Raw genomic sequence first — 24,017 nt, 5'->3', positions numbered from 1 at the left:
TTTGATTAATAATCAACAAAATGAACCATTGTTTAGAGTGAGCACAGTCACAGTTTCTTTTTACAAAAAACAAACACTTGACAAGTGTAATGTCCTAATATTAAGTTTCACTTCTTCTGGGGGTGCTTAAATCCAGGAGTCGGCACAAACTTCAGAAAATTTGTGAATCGTGAGGCAGTGGCTGAACTCGCACCCTTCATTGGGTCCAGTGCTGTAGAGGGGGTTGTTGGTGGTGACCTTCTTCTAGTAGGTAGTTTGGCAGGTCTTGTGGCTGGTTTCCCTTTTACTTCAATGAACTACACAAAACACAAACCAAAAATGAAAACCAAAGTTCGTCACCCACTAAATCTTTTTCAGAGTTATTAGTCCATGAATTAAAAAGGTGTATTATAGAATTACTGTTGTACCCTTTGAGAATCTTCTGGTTCAGAACAAATTGGCTGTGACAGATCAATCTCTGAAGCTTGACCAATAGGAGCAGAATTGATTGCCGACGGGATGTTGTTTATAATATTAGCAGTAGCCGTAGCTGTACTAGTAGCAGCTGCAGTTGCAGTTGCAATGTCAGTTGCAGTGGCCTGGGTAGTTGCAGTTGCTTGGGCAGTAGCATTTTTAGGGTCTTTAGCAGCCTCCACAGCCTTTGCAGCAGCCGCAGCATCAACTGCAGCTTAAGCAGTGTCAGCTGCTCTTTTCTTTTCACACCATTTCTTAGTGTGACCTTTTTGCAAGCAGTACCTGCATGTGAAAGGCCGAAGTTATCTTTTCATGACTGTACCTGGCTTGGATTTCTTGCTAGAACTTGTACCTTCATCGGAGTGCTTCCTCCTCTTTGTTTGAAGGTTCCTTGGCTTCCTCTTGATTGGTGGTGCCAATGGCCTGTTATACTGACTTTGTTCCTAGAAGGCTTGGCCAGGTATAAGATTGATGTGGTACTTGTATGTTTCCTTGTAAGACTTCATGGTTATCAACTTATGGCAAAAATCCTCCGAGTGCTTGTTCACTCGGGCCAGTGCAGCACAAGCATGAACGCATGGAATCCCTACAAGTCCAATTTACAGCCAGCATAGGTTAAAACAAAATCATTTATAAGACAAGTGTAAAAGTCCATGAACAAAGGTAACTGGATGGGGGAAAAACAACCTGTTAACATCCAAAACTGGCAGATACATAATCTTTTCCTTAAGTCCACCATATGGTTTGTAGGACGCCCATGAACCTCAAACTTCTCATAACCAGTATCTCCAGACCATATAGCATACCAATTCCTGGACTCCTTCCTCACCTTTTCTAGCCTACTTTTGATTACCGGTGGTAACAGCCCCAGGTGATTATCCAACTTCACCTTGTTCTTAGCCATAGTCCTCATGAAAAACATCCTCACCTCTTCTAAAAGAGTAAGTATTGGCTTTCCCCTTACTTGCTTGATCTTTGAATTGAAAACCTCACAAGCGTTGTTGCAAATCGAGTCCAATTTGGGGTTGTGTCTGAACTGTGACCTCATCCATGCCTCCCTGGGCCACTTGTCAAGATACTTCCATGCGTCCTCGTTCATCCTCTTTATCCTATCCATGTATTCCTGAATAGCAAGAATTGAGAAAAGTGAAAAAAATCCATGTAAACTAACTCCACAACAAAATTATTGTCCTTCCATACCTTAAACTCTTGAAATGTAGTTGCTCTAGCATACTCTCATAATAGTCCCCTCAGCTCTAGGTCCTTCCACTGCTTGTTGAAATTTCGTCATAGATGCTAGACACAGAAACGGTGGCCCACATCAGGCATCACCGCTTTCATGGGAGGCAGTAATCCCTAAAGATAGCAAAGCATATGTTACCATAATAGTCCCTAAGTTTGATCATCGTTCACCATAATAGTCCCTATCATTGATAATCGTGAATCACTATAGTCCCTGAATTGCACCGTTCAGTATCTATCTAAGTTATAACAAACAGCATACCACAGAAGTATAGTAACTAATCAAACAATAATAAAAAAGGTATCATCAATCATAGAATTTTACTGCACTTTATGTACTAAACCAAGTTAACAAAGTTTTATACAATACAATTTAGGTGAGATTATAAAGGTTATGCTAGGGAATTACTTTTTGCATGTCAGAGATGATGTTCCACCCATGAGTCTTGTAGTCTCCAAGGTCTTCATGTAGCAACTCTAGAAACCACTTCCAATTCTCAAAGTTCTCTACTTTCACAACTGCCCACACAATAACGTATATATGATTATTAGTATCTTGTCCAACAGCCGAAAGAATTTGCCTCCCGAATACAGTTTTCAAAAAAGTCCTATCAAGTCCAATTCATGGACGACAGCCAGCCCTGAAACCTGACTTGCACCCACTCAAGCAGACATACATCCTCTCAAATATGACATCTCCACTAGGCTGTGGCTGTGTGCAAATCTGAACTGTGGATCCCGGGTTGGTCTTCAATAGGGTTTCACCATAGTCCCTAAGCATGGCATATTGCTCCTTCGCATCCCCATAAACTATATTCCTAGCATCACACAGTGCCCGTGATATAGAATTCCTATTGAGCGACAAGTCGTATTTCGTCTTGAAATAAGTTATAGCCTCACAGTTCCTGAAATTGGGATATTTCCTTAGTTTTTTCACCAACTTACCTGCAACCCAATTTCTATTTGCTGCCCTGTTCCTATCCTCTCTTGGACATGTGTGATCATTGAAGAATGTCTTCACTTGCCAGCAACTGTCTTCGTGGTCCCTTGATGCGTACACAACCCACTTGCAATCCTTCACCTTACATACTACCCTTACCCTTTTGCCGCTATTCTTCCTGAACCTCATCTGTCTCCCTTCTTGTATAGTAAACTCCCTCACTGCCTCTTTGAACTCCCACTTAGTATTGAACTTCATGCCAACTTCTAAATGCAATTTCCCAAACCTAGCACCCTGCCTAAACACCGGAAATACCTCATCCGAACTTTCTTCTCCAACCAGCTCATCCTCTGAATTAGGTGGTATTTTCATCTCCAAAGAGTGCCACGAATTGGCACCATCCGATTCTGACCCCGGATCAAACGCGTCATGGTTATCTGCCTTTTTCCCTCCCCCCACAAATCCGATGTCCATATCTTCATCAGAAACGTCTTGCACAAATCCATCATCATCAACACAGACCTTGGCCTTCCTTTTTTCCTTTCCAATCTCTACCTGACCTTCTTCCTTACATTGGATTTGTTGACTTTCTTCCTGTGTGAAGGAACAGTATATCCAATGCCCGATTCACCCGAACTATCATCCGGCTCTTGTGGCTTATACGCCTCGTCCTCAGCACTCTCGTAGCTGTCATGAGAGTATGAGTCACATGATAAAACAATATGGTCACCTCCATTTCCCTTTGCTTTTGAAAAACCTTTCCCTGAAGACCTCAGACAGTATCTCCTAGTTCTGGTGACATTGTTCTGTGTGGGTATGGGTTTGGGTTTGGGAACTGTCTTAGGCTTAGGTTTTGACTTAGACTTAGGCTGGGACTCCATTTTGGAATTCACATTAGTCTTCTTTGGTAATGCCTCTTTAGCTTGGGGCTTGTATGTTACCATGCTTAAACTTATCGGAGGGTCCTTCTCGGTGGTAGGTTTGACAGGGGGGTTTTCACCATCCTGGAATTCGACTTAGCTTGCTATCTAATATTCCTCACCTGGTCATCAATAGGCACAATAACATCCTGTCCTTGTACTATTTTAGGTTCTGAAATACCATGTTCAATCTAGACATTAGTGCAGAATTTATAACCACAAACTTACCGGCAAGTGCATCGGGTCGTACCAAGTAATACCTCAAGTGAGTTGAGGGTCGATCCCACGAGGATTGATGGATCAAGCAACAATGATTGAGTGATTGGCTTAGTTAGACAAGCAAAAAATAGTGTTTGAGAGTTCAAAAGCATTAAAAATAATTCAGAAATTTAATAAAGCAAGCAGTAAACAGGTTGTGAAATATGTATGGAGAAACAGTTAAGGCTTCAGAGATATCTAATTTTCCGGATTGACTTTTCTTACTAACTATTTTAATCATGCAACATTTAATTCATGGCAAACCATATGTGACTAGACCCTAATTCCTTAGACCTTTCTAGTCTCCTCTAACTTTCATCAACCGCCAATTCCTTGGTCAATTAATTCCAATTAGGGGGTGAAGTTTAATTCTAGTTATTATGCCACAAAAATCCTAATATAAGAGGATTATATGTCATGTATCCCGTTAAGTCCAGATAATTAGAAATTTAGGAGAATATGTTTTCAAGCTGTTGTTCAAGTAAAGAGCTTTTCCAAGTTATACAAGAACGCAATTAGAACAAGGGTCATACTTCCGTTCCACCCAAATTCATAAGATAAAGAACAAAAACAATTCTTGAAATATAAATCAGAACATGAATTAAAATAGAAAAATAATAATATCAATCCATACAATAGACAGAGCTCCTAACCTTAACAGTGGAGGTTTAGTTGCTCATGGTTCAGAGAGAAAATAAGGATTGTAAATTGGGCTGAGGTTGAATGAAAAGTGAACTAATGTTCCAATTGGAATCCCCTAAAAGAGAAGTTTCTTTTCTCTTTTATATCTAATCCTAATTAATTTAAAATCTATTTTCTAAAACTAAAATAATATCTTTTTCTATTTTAAAACAAAAATAAAGTTTAAATCAGAATTAAATGCAGCAATTAGCGTTTTCTGCATTTTCTGCACGTGGCGCATGTCACGCGTACGCGTCGATGGTCTTCTTCGCGTGTCACGCGTTGCTGTTCAACTTTGCTTTTCACGCGTACGCGTCAGGTACGCGCACGCGTCGCCATGGAAAGCTCCAAATCACGCGCACGCGTCAGGTACGCACACGCGTCGCCCTCGCTGGTCATCTCCTTTAATTCTTGTGCTCCTTCCATTTGTGCAAGCTTCCTCTCCATCCTCTTGTGCAAGCTTCCTCTCCATGCTCTAAGCCATTCTTGCCCTATATAGCCTTCTTCTCTTTTTCTACGGAAGCTCCATCAAATCCAACCAAATGCTACCTAAAATAAACAGAATTGCACAAGACTCAAACTAGCATCCATAGTGGCTAAAAGATAATTAATTCTTGATTAAACTCAACAAATTAAATACAAATTTACTAGGAAAAGATAGAAAAGATGCTCATGCATCAGACATCCACTACCCCATTGTTCTTTCCACCATGACAACACATCTCTCTCAACTCGTTATCAGAGTCTAAATGCCTCAAACCCACTTCCAGGCTCATCCCTAGGACATGCCACCAAATCTCCTTCATCGTCTCATAGCCTAGCTCTTTGAAGTAATTTCTCAGGTAGAATACATCCAACCTGTCCACATCCAGATCACCCAAATAGTGCTTATTGTCAGGATAGTATGTCCATCTCCCATCCTTACCCCTCTCAAAATTTCTCCCATGATGAAACATTATGTCTAACACTTTGGCGTCCATCTGCAACATAACAGAGGAAAAAATAAATTTAACATGCATGCAACATAAAAACAACAAATAACACCCACATTATACACCATCAGAGATTGTCCTCTGTTCTATTGAAAAGAAACATAGCATCCATTACTGGTTCAAACATATGAAAGACTAAAACCCTAACAACATATGGATTCTAACATAGACCAGACGCATCATGTTCAAGTAACCTTAACAATCGTCAGTCTGAGGAATGAAAAATGATCCAAAAATTTAAAAAAAAAAAATAAAATAAAATTTGTACCTTGAAGCTAGATTAAACAGTTCCTCAATCGTTGCTTCAATGGCTTTCCACGAACCTTCTCCGAAGTTCAGTGCAGCAATGTTAAGAAACCAGCGAGCAGGCAGCAGTGCCCTTACCTGTACCACTTTCTCCGGTTATGGAGGAGGAGACCAAGCGTTGAGAGAGATGAAAAAATATGGAGAATACGTAACGAATGCCAAACCCTTTACCCAAGCAACTATTACACTCACTGTGATCAAGACGACCACGTTTGGGCTTTCAAACGTTTTCCCCATGAAATGACATCATTTCGAATGTCCAACATGGCAGTGGCTGTGCCACATAAGTAAGGCCATCGTTGAGTCATGCCGGAATTTCACCGAAGGACCATTATGTTGCCCGGATCGCAATCTGGAGGACATAAATAGTGCAATTGGAATCTCAGGGGCTAAATCAGTGCACGAGATGAATCTGGGGGACCACTATGGGGATTTAGTCATTTTTGCCACACCAGAGTGCCTTCCCACTGCACTGTCATGATATTCTTTCAGAATTGAATTGATTAAGCTGCTGGTTTGGGGAATCACCACCTGGTCTCACCATAAGAGAATCCCATTTCTCAAAGCATAGTTCGCATCATTCGAGGAACCATCTCTGCATTGTTGCACAATGGCATTGAGTCTAGTATCCTGGGCAATTTCAGTTTTTAGCTGGTGCAACCAATCAGACTTTAGTGATGACCAAGCAACAAAACATGATCTAGAAAGGGCATTGACAGGAACATTATCCACTCTGAGCTTGTAGTGGATCTTGAAATCATATCCTAGCAGCTTGTGCAGCCACTTATGTTGCTCAGGAGTGTGCAGATTCTGCTCGAGTAGCACCTTAAGACTCTGTTGATCTGTGTGAATGATAAATTTCTTCCCCAATAGATCATGGCAGAATTTTGCAATGGCCTCGGTTATGGCATAAAATTCTCGTGTGTAAGCTGACTGGTTACGCATTGTGGCTGATAATTTCTTAGAAAAGAAATCAATGGGATGCCTGTTCTGTGTCAACACCGCACCCACGCCAGACCCGAAAGCATCAGTCTCAACTTCAAAAGGCAGCTCAAAATTTGGCAAAGCTAAGACTGGTTTGGTAGAGATAGCTCACTTGAGATTTTCAAAAGCCAATTCAGCTTGAGCATTCCAATTAAAATCATCATTTTTTGAGAAGATCAGTCCACGGAGGTGCAAGAGTAGCATACCCTTTAATGAAGCGACGGTAATACCCAATAAGACCAAAGAACCCTCGCAGTTACTTAAGGTTTTGTGGCTACTTTCAGCTGAGAACTGCCTAAACTTTATTAGTCTCCATGTGAAACCTACCCCCCGAAATTTTATGACCCAAATAATCCACTTCATGAGTACCAAACAAACATTTAGATAACTTTGCGCACAATTTTTTTCCCAGTGTAACACTTGAAGAATAGTTTCCAAGTGCCAAAAGTGTAGCTCCCAAGATGCGCTATAGACTAAAATGTCATAAAAAAAACAACACAAATTTCCTAATATACGAGCGAAACACATCATTCATGAGGCTTTGAAACGTGGCCGGCACATTTGTTAAAGCAAATGGCATCACAAGCCACTCATAAAGGCCTTGATGAGTCCAAAAAGCCATTTTGAAATTATCCTCAGGCTTAACCAATATTTGGTGATAGTCAGAGCGAATATCCAACTTAGAAAAGACATGAGCACCAAACAACTCATTTAATAATTCATCCACGGTCAGAATCAGAAAATTGTCTTTGATCGTAATATTGTTCAAAGCATGATAGTCAGTGCAAAATCTCCATGTCCCATCTTTCTTTCGCACCAGCAAGATTGGAGATGCAAAAGGGCTCTTGTTAGGCTAAATAATCCCTTCATCAAGCATTTCATGTACCATCAATTCAATTTAGCTTTTCTGGCTTTGAGGATACCGATATGGTCTTGCCTTCATAGGTTTTGCATCCTTAACTAAAGGAATGTAGTGGTCATGAGCCCGCTGTAGTGGTATGCCCGAAGGTTTAGCAAAGACATCAGCATACTTAGTTAATAACTGCATCAACTTAGGGTCCATAGAAGCTGGCAGTTGTAAGGGTGATTGGTTTTCCTCTACGAATTCCTTCAATTTCAAAGTAAACATTTCAGCTATAGCATCAGTGTTGAACAACCGTTTAATATGATGAAATTGAGCACAACCTGTCGTCTGGTGTTTAATTCCCTACACCGTGGTGAGTTGTCCATTGTGCATAAATCGCAAAAAAGCCGCATCATAATCTATGATATGGGCTCTCAAAGACTTCAGCCATGTAGTGCCAATGACCAAGTCACCTCCCGCCACATGCAGAACAAAAACATCAGGGATTATAACAATATAACCTGCTAGATCAACCTCTAAAGTCCCAATGCGACCTTCCACTGGCAGAACATCGAAATCACCAACCACCACCTTGAACTCTGGTGCCGGCTCCACCAGTAAGTTTAAAAACTTGGCAATACGAAACTGAATAAAACTATCGGAACTACCCCCATCAAGTAAGGCTTGAACCTCTAAGCCATTGATAAAGGCTTTAATCTGAATCATGGCTGGGCCTTCAGTACCATGCATCGTGTTATAGAATAAATGATGCTCTATGATATGTTGATCCAACCCCTGCAAGTTTGTGGTCTCATCCATAGACGCAACCGTTGGCTCTCCTGACACCGTTTCATCCCCCAATTCAAGTTGTAATGACATGAAGTGCCTATTGGTACAACGATAGCTCACTGAGAACTTCTCATCACACCAATAACATAACCCTTTTTCCCTTTTACTTTGGACTTCAGTCGGAGTAAGTTTTCGAGTGGAATTTCTGGTAGTGTTTGGTAGGGGTTGTTGTGGTGGTGTAGAAAGGAGTGAAGGAAATGATTGGCGTGCATTAGGTCACAGAGTAGCGACAACAGCTTGATTAGCAAACTGAGGGCGATAGGCAGCCGGCCCTGTAGTGTGATAGGGTTCGGAGGTAAATTTATCCTCATACAATCTTTCCAAAGTCACAGCACGCATCAGACTCGGAGGACACTGATCTTTCACTTCCCTTCGAATATCCTGCCTTAATCCTCTTATAAAATAATCCCTAAGGGCATCAGGCGGTTCAATCTAAGTACGATTAGCTAAAGCAACAAATTCGGAATAATACTTACTGTTCCATGTTGTTGAAGCTTGAAGAGCAATTCCCTAGGAGACTCGAACAATGAAGGTCTAAACTCGAGCTCAATTGCCCTCTTGAGTTGAGTCTAGGAACGAAAATGTGTCGTTCGCTGTGATAATTGAAACCATGGAATGGCCGATCCCGACATTTGAAGCGCTGCTAAACCCACCTATTCTTCATCAGGAACCCGGAAGAAATCGAAATATTGATCCATGGAGAAAATCCAACCCAAGGCATCACTCCCATCAAATTTTGGCAGATCAACATTCAACCTTCAGGGTTGCAATCCCGCGCGAAATGGCGGTTCCCCAGTTGAGCTCGCACCATGTGAGAACTCACGAGAAGGAGAGATGGAGCGGTGCGGATTGTGGAGCAGTTACGTAATAGAGGATTGAAGCGTATCAAATTTGAGATTCATAGCCTCAGAGGCTCTGGCCCTTTCTGCTCTATGTTCCTCCGCTGCCGATTCAATCATCTGGTAAAGTTTCTTAATATCCGCCTCCATGCCTTTCATTCTCGTGTTGTTTGCGACAGACATGGTCAATGAAAGCACCAATGAAAGGGTGTTGTAGTAGAAAATTTCACTAACAAAGGAATATTTATTCAATTATATATGAAGAAATAACAACAATTTCAATGGACAGTAAATTGACAAAGTACTAAATGATATGATAACAACAAATGAAGTCATAAAGGAATTAAGGAATAAAAGATCCAGCTGCTTTTCAGCTATAACGAGCATCCATCAAGAGATTTAGAAGGGGAGGAAGAAGTTTAACAATTAGGAAAGGGAGTAGCAAGAAAAAAAAATAGAAGAATAGAAAGTTCAGAGTAGTTATCATCAGATAAAAGAGAAGAGAATTTATCACACACGCCTAAAGAGTATATTCTTGCAACCTTCTATTAATAACCTTCTCTGTACGCTTTGGTCTCCGCTCATTGATCAATTACCACATGTCTCATATTTGTAACTAACTCAGTATTGCAATTTGTGAAGCTCCTTTCATTCATCTCCTCCTTTTCATTAATAACCATAACACAAGATTTCTTTTCTGAACTCCAACGAAACAGCTTGAAGCAACTAGAAGTGGGGCGCGGCAAACCTTCCGAAACTCAAAAGTCAAAGCTCGGAGACTTGTAAACGTTGGCGCATGAGAACACCAACGGCGCTGAGCCTTGAAGTCCAAGCAGGGAACATTGGCTTTCGGCTAAATCTGGACTAATATGCAAAAATCAATATTTATAAACTAACCCCTGAATTTTAGCTAATTTGTTTTATAACCTGATTATTTAAGGTCCTTAAAATACTTTCGCTACTGAAAAAATCTCCTTGTGCAAAACAGATGACTATGCCTTTGCAAAATATAGGAGGTGGATCCCTCATTCCCTCCAACCTAAAAGCAAAAGAAATTTCCAGAATAATAATTATGGCAGCAATCAATAATTAATGGGTAATGTTAGGTAGACAAAAAAAAAAGTTAGAACTTGTCTTATTTAACTTTTTTTAATTGTCATAACAATTAATGAATGTTAAATAAGACAAATTATAGTTATTTTTAGTTAATTTTCTTTGTCAAACATTTCCGTAATTAATAACTTGTCTTATTTTGGCTGTTATCTAGTCCAAATGTCCAATATTATACTATGTACGGTCTCAACTCTCAACTTCCCTTGCCGTACGTTGTAGGCTTCCCGTTTATCACAGACCACTGACAGCAGTTTCCAAGAGTTTATATTATATTTATATAACTTGAGAGTTTTCAATCTGATTAAAAATACTATATGCTTTGGAGTTTGGACACGTCGCTAGAGGTAACATGTTGCTTGAATACTCTTAGCTTGAGCATCACCTATGATCTATGATTTAATTTAAATAATTTCTAGTAAAACTTTGGAAACCAGAAAGCGTAGCGACGCAAAAGTAATACAATTTATATTTCAAATTAAGTGATTGATTGTAGGAGTCGATACATTATTATTAATAAGGAATTTTCTTTATGATTATTAATTAATGTAATAAAATACATTTCTATTGTTACGATCCAATTTTTAATCAACTTAAAAACGTCTTAAACTGGTTTATAAAGAACATAATTTAAATATATACACTTAAGATCCTGCATAAATTTTGTATTGATCTATTCAGATCTTCTTCATATTCTCCTCCAAACTTTATAAATAAAGAATTTACCATATATTCAAGATATATTATCTAATCATAAATCCTATACTTTTTAGACTGTTATTTATTTGAACGCTGAAATCTCTTGTATGTACACCCATTACATGAAAGAGACCTGCTACACATACAAGTCTTTTTGACATACAAGTTTATACAAGTTAATCCTAATTCAATAAAATTCACTTTTATAATGCAAGGAAGAAGAGGAAGAGTTTTGAATTATATAGAACTTATTAATACACATACATAAAAATTCTTAAACAATACAATATAAATAACTTGTATGGACTTGTATGTGTAAATAACTTGTATGTAGAGAATAATCCTACATGAAAATCTTAACCCAAAGCAATGAGATCTATTGCACCTACATGTCTCGATCTTACAATAAAAGGGAATCCTATCTCACAAAAATCTTAAAATGTTGTTAAGACAGATAATTTTAAGCTTTTGTCTTTTATTCTCTGCTAGAACGAAACAGAAAACATAAAAAAAGCATAGATTTTATTACAACAGATAATTATAGAACTACAAATATGTTCTGTGGTATACATAACAAAAGCTCTCTCTATTGCAAATGAAACTCCTAGCATGCTAGTTCTATATACAAAAAGTGGCCAAAACTGAATTGAATGATATATGATACATTATACAGCTAAATATGACAACATATTATACAACAGCAGCAGCGTTGTCTTCAACAGACAATATGGCGAGGTAATCAAATCCGATAGTTTATCTAAACTCAGTAGAGTTTACTGGTAAAATCATGAACTCGATTTGGATACCTAAACTCATAAACTCGTTCGAGTTTGAGTTTACGAGTGAAATCGAGAGTAGTTGATACCTTGATAATAGGTATTTAGACACAATCAACAAGCCATCATCAACAAACTTCTTGAGCTCCTATCCATCTTTCCCAGGACAACAAAAATCTAGGCAAATGGATCATAACAATCACACAACTCATGATGAGTTCCAGGGAAGTTCTTCCTTCTACTTCTACTTCTACTGGTTCTTCTGTAAAGTTTCACACATTCAAATCAAATCAAATCAACCCAAGTTTTGTTAGAAACTTCTTTACTGTTTCACGTCCCCATTGGATGTCGTTTTGCAAGACATTACCATCATCGTCATCATTATGTGTCTGGGGATTCGATCTTTCCTCCATCGACGGTGCTAGATGAAAATGCTGCTCATGTTCATTGTAATGGTGACGTGGCTCGTCCTTGATTGTTGCAATTATCTCTTGGGTTGCACCGTTGTTGGATCCTTGCTCCTTACTGAACTGAACAGTTTCAGATTAAGCACATGAAAAAGAAAATAAAATCAAGGATATATTAAAACTAGTCTTAACTCTTGAAGAATTTAACAGCTGCATCAATTTGAAGAATCCATGATTCTATATTGCCTTAAAGACATGATGCTTGTAGTCAATAGTTAAGAATTACTCACCAGTCACTTTAACTTTTTCGGGACACTCATAAATTAACATATCTGATACATTCATAAATGATTGTATCTAGATACAATCAATGATTTATGAATATAACAAGAAAGTTAAAACGACGATCAGTATGATATGAGAGTATTGTGTTTTAAGCATTGTTCATAACAGTCTGGCTCTTTGGCACTTCATGATGGTTAAGTTTAATCAACGCTAGAAGGTAAATTGATAACACGTTTTTTGTTTTCATTCTCTTCTCAGCATTCAGATGCCTTAGTGTTATATATATATATATGAGAAACAAGTTGATGCGCTATAGATTTGAATGAAAGAATTTCACTTCATTGATAAACAAAGACCACGATACAAACGAAATGGAATCAAAAGCAAAAACATAAAATAACTTGTCACTACTAAAGAAACAAAATCGAGCAATTCCCTACAAATGGTAGGAGATAGAGAAGCATCACACTCATCAAGCCATTACCTCTGGTTTATTCTGATCCATAGGCTCAAAAGCTTCACTTGAAGTTATCATGGTAGTCCTTTCTTGAACTTCATCATCCTTAGATTCAAAAGTTTCACTTGAAGTTTCCATTGTAATCCTTTCTTGAACGACAACATCAGGACCTTCTTCTTCAAAAGGCAACTCTAAACCAGGTACAAGAACAGGACCTCGTTCTAACTCGAATAATTTACTCTCCGTAACTGTTGCCTCCTGATTCATTAGTGGTTCAGCATTTCCATTGTCCACCAGATTATGCATTATACTTATATGTCCATTTGTGGAACCATCTGCAGATTGTTCATTCAGTTGAATATTGCTTAAATTGTTCTCATAGCTTGTATTGTTGCTGGAATCCTCAAAAGAACCTATGTTTTCTGCAACAATAGCCAATGGCATCTCCGTTGAGTAAGAAATACTATCACTGCTGGGTTTCTGCACCTCAGGTTCTTTCTGCACCTCAGGTTCTTCAGTAATTGGATTCTCTGCATCATGAGTTTGGCTTTGGTTAGCTTCAAGGTCTGATGCTTCGGACAAGCCGGAAACAAGTTCCTCTTTAGGAATATCTGAATTTTCAGCTAAATTAGATGTTTCTGAGACAACTTGAAGTTCCTCATCTGATTGAGCAATTTGATCTTCCTCTATTATTTCCTGAAGTTCAGCCTTCTCCCAATCCTCACTAACAATTATTCTATTCATATTTTCTGAAATGTTGATGATTCGATTCATGCCCGGTTGCCACACAATCTTCCCTGCTTTTCGTTTCAGTACAAACTTGTACTCAATTGACTTTCCAGCAGGAATATCCTGATTACATGAAGAGATTCACATCTTAGATAACCTTTCTTTAGACAATATTCCTTTCGTTTCAAATTGACTGTCGTTATGAAAAAAGTGATATATTAAAAAGATTATCTAATTCAATGCGATGTATATATATGTCCAATCATGTTATATTACATTAGCAAAAAGTGTTATACAAATACAAGCATCTAAGTGGATTATAGTGTAAAACTCACTTATATTGTCGGTGCATAAAAATTAATCTCTTATATCGCATCACTTTGTTCCAATTGACAGTTATTTTGAAACAAATAGAGTAGTTTTATGTGTTGAAGAGGATACTCACCAGATTCGCAGTCCATACATGCCCATCAGACCAGGCCATTGGTAATCCCTCTAAAGGGTCCCAAGAACCAAGCATAGGATCTTCTCCAACTAAGAGAAACTGTTCGCCAAAGAAGCAATCCTTTTGCAACTGAAATGTTACATGTACAAACTTTGATTCATCTGCAAACAACATATTTCAATGATAAGAATCTGAATATCAGGGAATATCCAGTGGAAAACTTAAAGAGGCAAACAGAAGTAAAAGAGATTCATCAAAACTAAGAACTTACTTGTTTGTTCACTTTTTTGAACTTGAGGCTCTACAGTTTCCAAATCTGGCTTTGATGGTTCCAATTCCACCTACAACAAATTTTTTGCAAACCAAGAAAAAGAAATCAAAGTAGCTTATATATACAAAACAAATTTTTGCAAACCAACAAATATGCCAAAATCTTATATACATCCAATTCTTTTGTAGCTTGTATAGAGCAATTACATAAGACTTTGAATAACAAATTTCTCCTTATAGTAGTAGAGGTTACAAGTTTGTTGCATAAACAAAAGAAATAAGAAAAATTTGTTAGTTTGATTCATATCTTCCGAAGTTCCACTAACAGAAAAAGTAAACTGATGGCAAGAGAGTAAAATAGGAACAGTAAGAATCTCCCCAGCTTGAAGGCAATCTAGAAGAAAGTAACAAAATCGCTTTTTTCTTTTTTTTTGTTCTATATCATTTTCTGTCACTTTCCCAACCAAAAAGAAAGGAAAGTGCATGGATATTCCAAACAGATAAACACCCCACAAGAACTCAAACAAAGAAAACCAAGTAACATATATATTATTATACCTCAGTTTTTGGTGGCACTGAATGAATTGGGGTTACACCCTTTGTCTTAAGGAACCAAAAGCTGCAGCCCCTTTTGTCATTTCTTGATCTCAGTGAGAAGCAGAACTCAACTCTCCCAGGAACATGAGCAGCAACAACACCACCACCACCTCTCCTATGATAAATATGTGATCCAAGGCTCCCAACTATGGCCTTGGAACAAGAACTGCTTATGAGGGCTTTCATGAGTTGAAAGTGTTTGTGGTGTCTGTGAACCACACACAACAGAACCAAGTTTGATACTGGTTTCTTAGGGTTCAATAATTAGGCTTTGTTGGTTAGTGGGAGGAATCTATCTGATCCTTGTGGAGAGGGATTGCTCTATTATGAGGTGATGTGGGCTCCTTTTATAGAGTGGTAGAGCAGAGCCTTTCTAGGAGTTTATACTTTATACTATGATACTAATAAATATAAATAAATACTATACTGTATAAGAAAGTTGTAGAATTAGAATAATAATAATATAATATGACAGCACGAGTTACTTATGATTTCCTTACTACATACCAACAGTTTGACTCCGTTTTTTATGTAAAAGTCAACCATCTAACTATAGAATTAGTGTGACAAAATTTAATTAACAAGATTAAAATTGAAAATGCAGCTGCTGTGAATATTCAAAAAGGATATAATTTGTATTTGTATTACATTATGAACCTTTGAGATAGATTATAAGAGTTGGAAGTTAGAATACATACAAATTCTGATCTTGGGAAATGGGAACAATCATCCTGATCCGTCTAGTGGAAAAGGGTAATACCGTAATCTACTAATCTCAGCATAAAAAGGGAGAACATGCTTGGATTGCGGTTAAATGAAAGACAGCCATGAATTTTACCCTGATACTATATCGGGATTGAAAAAGTCTTTTATGGTGGAAAATCATTACGTGAAGTTATTAGTTGTCAGTCGCTATTGACTATCAACTTTATATGAACTCTATGTGAGTATATAAATTTAAGGTAAATTTTATGGTGTAAAAAAGAATTTTTTTTTATACCTATAAATTTGGGTTGTTTTAATAAATAATTAACAAATGTTCTTTAAATAAAAAGATAAGGTCTATTATTTTAAAAGTAAGATGTAGTTTTATAGGACCTTTTTTTTATTATACGTAAAAATTTTAATAGTTAACTGATTAATTATTTTAACATAATAGTGTTGTGTATTAATTTTTTTTTATATTTGGATTATTTTACAAAGAAAAATATAAAATAAAAGTTAAGTTTATAAATTTATGAACTTATAATACTATACATACTATTCATCCATTTAATATGTAACATTCATTATTATTGCAGTGAAAAATAAAAGTGAATTTTTTCTATTTTTTATTGATATTGTTAATTATTAATTGTATTTTTTATTTCATAATATATTTTTTTTATATTTTTTCAGTTTTATTTAAAACTGTATTTCACCTGCAAAACAACATACCTTGTCTTCTTTTTTTTAAGGACACATATCAACTATTTTATGTGACAGCACAAATCTACATGTATAGAAAATTTTTTCCTTCTATACCTATGATGTAGACACGGGATATGATATGACACAGGACACACTGACACGCGAATTTTAAAATTTTACATGACATGGAGACACGCATACATATAAAATATAAAGTATTTTTTTAGATAAATCATAACGATATTTTGATATTTATTGATATTAAAATATAAATTAAAATTTTTAATTATTTTTAATATATTATTTTAATTATATCAAGTATTTAAGATATTTTGTTTTAATAAATAATAATATATACTATATTTAAATTTATTTTAAGAATATATGTTAAGAATAAGACTGGACACGCTTATACGTAATGGTATTTACATGTGTTCGGAGAAAAATTTTGTATTTTTTATTAAAACGCAGTTGGACACAGCAGACAGGCGGATACGAAGTATCCGTGCTTCATAGTTCTATACCATAGAATTCACCTAAACTTAAATTTAATTTTGATACAATTTTTGTATAAAACAATTTTATATGTATAAATTCAATCATATAATACCACATCAATAAAATTAATTATTTTTTATATTAATTTTATTAATAATCATTAAAAAATGTATAATTGAACAGTATAACATTTATTTTTTATATTAATTTTATTAATAATCATTAAAAAAAAATATATAATTGAACAGTATAACATTTTATACAGTCAATATATCAAAATCATACTTATAATCGTAAAAAATATAAATTTAATTTAAATATACTGACAATATGAAACAATTTTATACGTGCATCTAATTAAGTAATACCACATTAGAAAAAATAACCTTTCATATCAATAGCATAAATAGTAATTCAAAAGAACATATGTGATTGGACCAATATGTAATACTCAATGCATCAAAATTAAATTTATAATAAAATAACATGAATATTATTGTCCTTCACAAAATTGTTGTTGCCTAAAGTCAATTAACACAACAAAGTACACTTTATGTACCCAAAACTTGACGAAGTGGCCAATTGCAGCATCAAACTAAAGTGCACAGAAACGTCATTCACATTATTGACATTTCACATGGAATAATAAACGCACTATGAAAATCCTAAACACCCACCGTGTGATACATCTAGATGGATAGGTAACAAGTGACAACTAATGTAAACCAAAATTGCTGAAGTGTATATGTATCTTTCTTGTATTTATCAGAGCCTCTTGATTTGCTGAGATTGGGAATGGTGCTTCTCTTCAATATGCCTGGTGAGAAGTGAGATTCCATAATGTGAAGCACTTGAGGCAGCATAGTATGATGTTACAGTGAGTTGAGTGAACTTCGGAAAAGCATAACCTAAAGATTTCATAGATATCCACATTAGTTTAGGGTATTAAAAGGTAAATAGTAGCAAATTGTCATTATTTCAGCATAAGACGTCAAAATCGAAGGCAAACCACAAGCTAACTAGCCGAGTAACATACTATGATCCCCTAAACCAGATCATAATTAATGACAAATATTACAAGTTAATTGGAAATTTCATCAAACCTAGTAAAAAATGGCAAGTAGACAAAAACGCTATTAACTGTAGAAACCGATCCATGTAGCAGTTCGTAGCCTAAGACTGTTTGAAAGTTAAAGGATTGAAGGGGAAGGGATGGAACAGTCTGAATCGGTAAAGGGATGTCACTTTACAGTTCAGGCCCTTTCCCTCACTTTTTTCTCCTCCAAAATCAAACTTACAACCAACCCCTAAAATAATGATGAAACAACACCAAGATATAATGCAATCAATAAAACCCAAGGAACCAACGTGTGACAGATTCAAATTCATATATGAAATTCATTCCTATACACAAAGGTGACCCAGCAACTACTGAACCAAAATTAACACACTCACAGAGCTAAATAAAATAACTAGAAGCAAAAGAACAAGTTGAAACAGTACATATAGATGTATTAATTTAAAAGGAATAAAAACTTTAGGCATGCGCAAAGTTACCTCCAAATGCGGCACTTGCAACTGAATACATTAGCAATGGAGGGAGCTGAAAATAGTGAAGAAAAGAAATAAGTTTGCTATGGAATATGAACAAGCTCTATGGTACATCTGCTAAGATAATTACATATATATGAACGAATACAGACAATATGTTCTATGATCTGCCCTTTCTAGGCATCAATAAAGTATAAAGCTTGGCAACTGCAATTTGTATAGAAGATACTGAAAACCAATGAAGGTATACATACCCCAACAACAAAAGGCAGCCACTTGGATCCCTTGAGACGGTTTTGTAGGTATGGTAGCCCTGCAAACAAAGATCAATAAGCAATATTTTCAACCATATTATTTTTATTTTAATTAACCCTGGTAAGAGTGTAAAGTGTTAGACACTATCAAAGAATAAATCAGATCCAGTAGCAATAACATAGAAAGTAAAGGAAACTTAGATGCTGTTCGACAACTTGAAAAACCAATTTAATATTGTATAAATGGAACAATTTATGATAATCTGCATAAAACAAACTAGTTTATCATTAAACAGTATCTGATTCTGGACTAACTTGAATAATTTTTTAATCATTGGGAAAGATTAACGTAGTAAATAGCAGAGGAAAAAAAGTGATTACTGATTAGATGAAACCAGCTTATTTTTTGTGAAAGTTTTAGTTTAAATTGGTTTAGATAAAAACTGGTTTATAAGATGTTAACACATCTTGGAAATATTAAGCCATAATTGGTGGTTAAACCAACTCTCATACGAGTTTCAGGCAGTTCATTCAACTGAAACTAGAGCTGCTTTTGATTATGCAACCACGAAATATGAATACAATTCCATGAGCTTCGGCAATTTTATATATGGAATATGGATTCCATAATAAGCACCGATTCCCCCACTCCAACTCCACAAAGAGTCAAGTTTTCCTTCCATTGCAATAAAATATCTACTATATTAATTCACCTTTCAAGAAAGGATAATTTGTTACAATGTATAACGAGCTAAAAGATATACTATAATGTCATGTGGACCTAAAAATATGCAAGTCCAACCCCGTTGCTCTGACATTAATTCATACTACAGCTCTAACTAGAGTATTTTCCTAATATCAATAACATTACCAATAACATATTTGATTTTTGAGATATTATCGAACATCCTCTAAAATTACCTGTGTTAAATCCATGAACTACACTAAGCATACCACCAAGCCCTGAGCCAGCCTATACAACCGAGAAAAAAAAAAAAAAAAACCAACACATCAGCATCACTTCCCTCAGAACAATAACACCCAAAAAAAATCCAATTTTTAATATTCAAAATCAGATTTAACTTCAGAATTTCAAAACTAAAATTTATACTGAGTTAGTTATATACTCACGACTGCAGTGGCATCGTGCAAGACGGGGGTGATGGTCCATTCGCCTTTCTCCTGAAAAAAAAAAACAAACAAGAGAGTGTAATTGGTTGAGGCAAATGATCGAACACATAATGAGCAAGAATAATAGGAAGAGGAAGAGGAAGAAGAGAGAATACTAACGAGATTGGGGTCGAGAAGAGAGAGACAGCGAGGGCAACGTGGGGTACCGAGGCCAGGATTTAGGGTAGGATCGTGATGGAGATTCCCTGTTCTAAGCTTCTCTTCATAAACCTCTCTTGTCCCCATCCTTCTTCTTCCTTCTTCCTCTTTCTGGGGTTTGGATTCTTCTTCTGAAGTTTCTTTGGTCACACTTTTTGAAGGATTTATATTTTATAGAATTTTGGGAGAGAGAGAGAAAGAGACAGAAAGGTTACGACCTTTTTGGAGAAAACTTGGGCCTGTGTGTTTAATGGGATTTTTTGAAAAAAAAAAAAGAAGGACTCTACTTTTCTAATTTATCCTTAAACATTCGTAACTAACACTTTGTTTGGTTTAGAAGAATTTGGAAGGAAAGAAAATGAAGAAGAAGAAAATGGATGGAAAAATTAGTTTTCCATTGTTTGGATCAAAAAGGAAAATGAATGGAAAATATAAAAGTATATGTGGGATTCATATTAAAATTTTCTCATCAAAGTTGAGAAGAAAACTTAGATGGAAGTGAAAAATGAGTAAAATTACAATTTTGTCTTTATAATATTAGTATATTATAATTTATAAAAGGTATTAATGTAATTTTATTTTGGTATAATTTTCTCTCTTCTTATTTTTTCTTTCATCTAAACAAAAGAAAAATTTCCTTCTACTTTCTTTCTTTCCATTTTCTCTTCATCCAAATAACACGAAAAAAATTAACTTTTCCTTCTATTTTCTTTTCTCTCATTTTCTTCCCACCTATTTTCTTTCTACCCATTTTTCACTTTACATCCAAACAATGTCTAAAGAAAGCATTTTTTTTTCAGTACAAAAAAAAAATATTCTATTCATTATTAATTAAAAATAATTAACTTTTTATTTATTATTTTTTATATCAATTGTTCAAATTTAAAATTTATCATTTAGATTTTAGGATTTTGAGTTCAAAATTTTAGAACTTAAAATTTAATATTTAGAATTTAGAGTTAAGAATTTAAGATTTAATATTTAAATTTTAAAATTTTAAAAAATGTATTATTTATCTTTTTTTAGAATATATTAGCATTCACCTATATTTTAATTCAGGGTAAAGTATACTTTTTGTCCCTAGAGTTTGATAAAAGTTTCAAAAATATTCCTAAGTTTTATTTTGTTTTAATTTTGTCCCAAAAATTTTTTATTTGCATCAAATATACCCTCGACGGCTAAATTTTCAAAAAATTTAAAACTAATCTAACAATAATACATGAAAATTATGCTTGATTTACTTGTATTGAAAGTTGTTCTTATGAAATTGTTGTTGAGTTGGTTTTAATATTTTTTGAAAAATTAGCCATCAAGGGTATATTTTATGCAAATCGAAAACTTATAGGACAAAATTGAAACAAAATAAAACTTAGGAGTATTTTTAAAATTTTTGTCAAACTTTAGAAACAAAAAGTATATTTTACCCTTTAATTCACTTGTTCTCAGTATTTAATTTGTATACATTGTATAAAAAAAAGAAAAAAAGAAAAAAAAAAGAGATCAAGAAAGAAAATAAAGAAGTTAAGACTACACTTTAATACCGGAAATGTGCATTCTAATTTCCAACAGTTTAATATTTTTTCTTTTTTCTTTTTTTTTTTTCAATTAAACACACAGCTTTTTTTTTTTTCCAAAGATAAATATTATTTTATTAATATAAAATAAAAGTGTTTCCATAAGGAAGTACAAAAGAATTGGGTATTCCCATTTATCATCAGCTGTGACTGAAAGACTAAGAGCTTAAAGAAGAGTAAAGTAAGAGTAAAGAAAAAGTAGCATCTATCAGGTATGGTTCACGAGTTCACGCACTAAATTGCTAGCTTCTTTCACTGTCTCTGGTGCTGAGCTTATTACCTTCTCAAAAACACACCGATTCCTCGCTTTCCAAGTGCTCCAACACAGCGCCGCTATGAGGAGGGTCTTTTGTCTACCGTCGAATTGAGCCCTACCCAGGATAAGACTCGTTGCCACCAATTGAAAAAAGTTTCTTCTTCTCTCATCCATAGGTCAGGGGTTATTAAGCTTAGGCTCCATATTATTGAAGACAGGGGGCATTGGAACAAAGCATGAGAAATTGATTCAGCCTTCAACATGCATCTTGGACAAGTGGCAGGAGTGGATGCGAACCGGCTGTGAACTTGTTGCAACACCGGAAGCTTTTCATGAAGACTTTTCCATAGAAAAATCTTAATTTTATGTGGTAATTTCAACTCCCAAATGCTATTCCAGACTCTGTTGTGTATGTTCTGGGACCTCAATGAAGTATGAGAATGAAAGAATCCATAAGCAATTTTGTATTCTGACCCAACTTCATATATACCAGATTTTGTCCAGCACCAATTAACTTCATCCTCCTCCTCTGTTGGTTTGATTGAAAAAATTTTATTGCAGATATCAACTGAAAAAATCGACTCAATCAGATTTTTATTCCAACTTCTATCAGGATTTAGTAACGCACTAACGTAATACACTTGCATATTTGGCGGGATTGTGAGTGCATTTTGAAGGACATTAAGGGGCACTGGTGGTGGGAGCCAGGGGTCATGGAAGATGCGAACATTAATGCCAGAGCCTATTTTCCATAACAAGCCTTTTTCGATCACCTTGCGCCCTTCAAGAACACTTCTCCAACCCCACGACGGTACGCTTCCTATCTCTGCATGTAGAAAATCTGTATATCTGAAATATTTAGCTTTGAGCATTCTTGATATAGTAGAATTAGGGTATTTCATTAGACGCCAACATTGCTTGCCCAATAAAGCCAAATTTTGCGCCCTTAGATCCTTGATCCCCAGCCCTCCATCTTTCTTTGGTCTTGTCATTGTGTCCCATTTAATCCAAACCATTCTTCGTTCTGCGCCTTTTTGACCCCACAAAAATTGCGAGAGCATGCTATGAATCTCAGTCAACAGCGTGTCCGGGAGCTTGAAACAAGAGAGTGTATAAATAGGAATCGCCTCCCCCACCGCTCTCAATAGCGTGTGCCTGCCACCTGATGACAATATACTTCTTTTCCAACCCATAATCCTCTTCTGAACTTTATCCTTGATAGCTCCAAAGGTTGCTTTCTTTGATTTTTGAACTATAGATGGCAGTCCCAGATATTTGTCTTGTGCTCCAATATGTTCAATATTTAGTGTCTGAGCAACTGCTAGTCTTGTGTTCTGAGGAGTGTTGTGACTGAAAAAGATAGCCGACTTATTCAAATTGACTTTTTGCCCACTAAAACCCTCATAGGTCTCTAGCAATTCTAGAATGCTTTGGCTTGTATTAGGTGCGCTCTTGCAAAAAAGGATTGAATCATCAGCAAACAAAAGGTGATTAATTGTTTGGCATCTCCGATTAACTTGAACTCCTTGAATTAATCTGTTTTGCTCTGCCTTGTGTAGTAAGAAGGAAAGTCCTTCTGCACAAAAAAGAAAGAGATATGGAGATAGGGGGTCACCCTGTCGGATGCCCCTATTTGGCCTAAAATAGCCAAATGGTTGACCTTCCACAACAACAGAGTAAGAAACAGTCGTTACCAATTCCTTAGTCCAGTTAATCCATTTAGCATCAAACCCCAACTTATCCATAATATACCATAAAAAATGCCATTCAACCCTATCATAAGCCTTGCTCATGTCTAGTTTAATAGCCATCTCATGCTCTGCCCCACTTCTCTTATTTTTCAAATAGTGCATACATTCGTGGGCAATTAGAATATTATCTGAAATGAGTCTTCCTTTGAGAAACGCACTCTGATTTGGACTTATAATTTTATTCATAATACCTTGTAATCGGTGCACCATAACTTTAGAAATAATTTTATACATAACTGAAGACAAACTGATCGGTCGTACCTGAGTCATGTCACTGGCATCTGGCACCTTTGGAATCAAACAAATTTGAG

General features: G+C 35.8%; 2 protein-coding genes and 2 pseudogenes across 3 annotated transcripts; all 4 read right to left on the bottom strand.

Annotated features, from left to right (window-relative positions):
- Positions 1-2,092: 2,092 nt before the first annotated feature.
- LOC148575177 (uncharacterized) lies at positions 2,093-3,579 on the bottom strand (annotated as a pseudogene).
- Positions 3,580-7,629: 4,050 nt separating this feature from the next.
- On the bottom strand, positions 7,630-9,491 carry LOC148575176 (uncharacterized; annotated as a pseudogene).
- Positions 9,492-11,622: 2,131 nt separating this feature from the next.
- On the bottom strand, positions 11,623-15,515 carry LOC107625734 (Carbohydrate-binding-like fold). Of its 2 annotated transcripts, XM_088503750.1 has the most exons (6): positions 15,045-15,515; positions 14,488-14,557; positions 14,217-14,377; positions 13,070-13,894; positions 12,261-12,423; positions 11,623-12,155 (listed from the first exon to the last, which is right to left on the bottom strand). In XM_088503750.1, exons 1-6 carry the CDS (start codon positions 15,267-15,269, stop codon positions 12,022-12,024), a joined length of 1,578 nt encoding a protein of 525 aa, XP_088359876.1. In that variant the 5' UTR covers positions 15,270-15,515; the 3' UTR covers positions 11,623-12,021. The 2 variants fall into 2 exon arrangements, with proteins under 2 accessions (XP_088359876.1, XP_088359877.1); XM_088503751.1 differs by lacking the exon at positions 11,623-12,155 and having other exon boundaries at positions 12,256-12,418.
- A 1,946-nt stretch (positions 15,516-17,461) lies between these two features.
- LOC107625733 (uncharacterized) lies at positions 17,462-20,285 on the bottom strand. Its single transcript, XM_016328437.3, has 6 exons — positions 20,087-20,285; positions 19,928-19,978; positions 19,718-19,769; positions 18,797-18,855; positions 18,549-18,594; positions 17,462-17,899 (listed from the first exon to the last, which is right to left on the bottom strand). Exons 1-6 carry the CDS (start codon positions 20,210-20,212, stop codon positions 17,757-17,759), a joined length of 477 nt encoding a protein of 158 aa, XP_016183923.1. The 5' UTR covers positions 20,213-20,285; the 3' UTR covers positions 17,462-17,756.
- Between the last annotated feature and the right edge of the window lie 3,732 nt (positions 20,286-24,017).

This window comes from Arachis ipaensis, chromosome B2, assembly GCF_059453495.1.
Source record: "Arachis ipaensis isolate K30076 ecotype BB chromosome B2, ASM5945349v1, whole genome shotgun sequence".
Classification (NCBI taxonomy): Eukaryota; Viridiplantae; Streptophyta; class Magnoliopsida; order Fabales; family Fabaceae; genus Arachis; species Arachis ipaensis.
The sequence above is the reverse complement of the archived record's forward strand: the minus strand, read 5'-3'. Positions and strand labels throughout refer to the sequence as shown.

Excerpts from the sequence above, each read along its gene's own strand:
- LOC107625734 (XM_088503750.1), bottom strand. The coding sequence starts at position 15,269 with ATGAAAGCCCTCATAAGCAGTTCTTGTTCCAAGGCCATAGTTGGGAGC. Across the intron at positions 12,424-13,069 it reads TGGATCAGAATAAACCAGAG|TTCAGTAAGGAGCAAGGATC; the intron begins GTAATGGCTTGA and ends GAAACTGTTCAG. Across the intron at positions 12,156-12,260 it reads ACATAATGATGACGATGATG|AAGAACCAGTAGAAGTAGAA; the intron begins GTAATGTCTTGC and ends GAAACTTTACAG.
- LOC107625733 (XM_016328437.3), bottom strand. The coding sequence starts at position 20,212 with ATGGGGACAAGAGAGGTTTATGAAGAGAAGCTTAGAACAGGGAATCTC. Across the intron at positions 19,979-20,086 it reads CTCTTCTCGACCCCAATCTC|GAGAAAGGCGAATGGACCAT; the intron begins GTTAGTATTCTC and ends TTTTTTTTTCAG. Across the intron at positions 18,595-18,796 it reads GGCTGCCTTTTGTTGTTGGG|CTCCCTCCATTGCTAATGTA; the intron begins GTATGTATACCT and ends CACTATTTTCAG.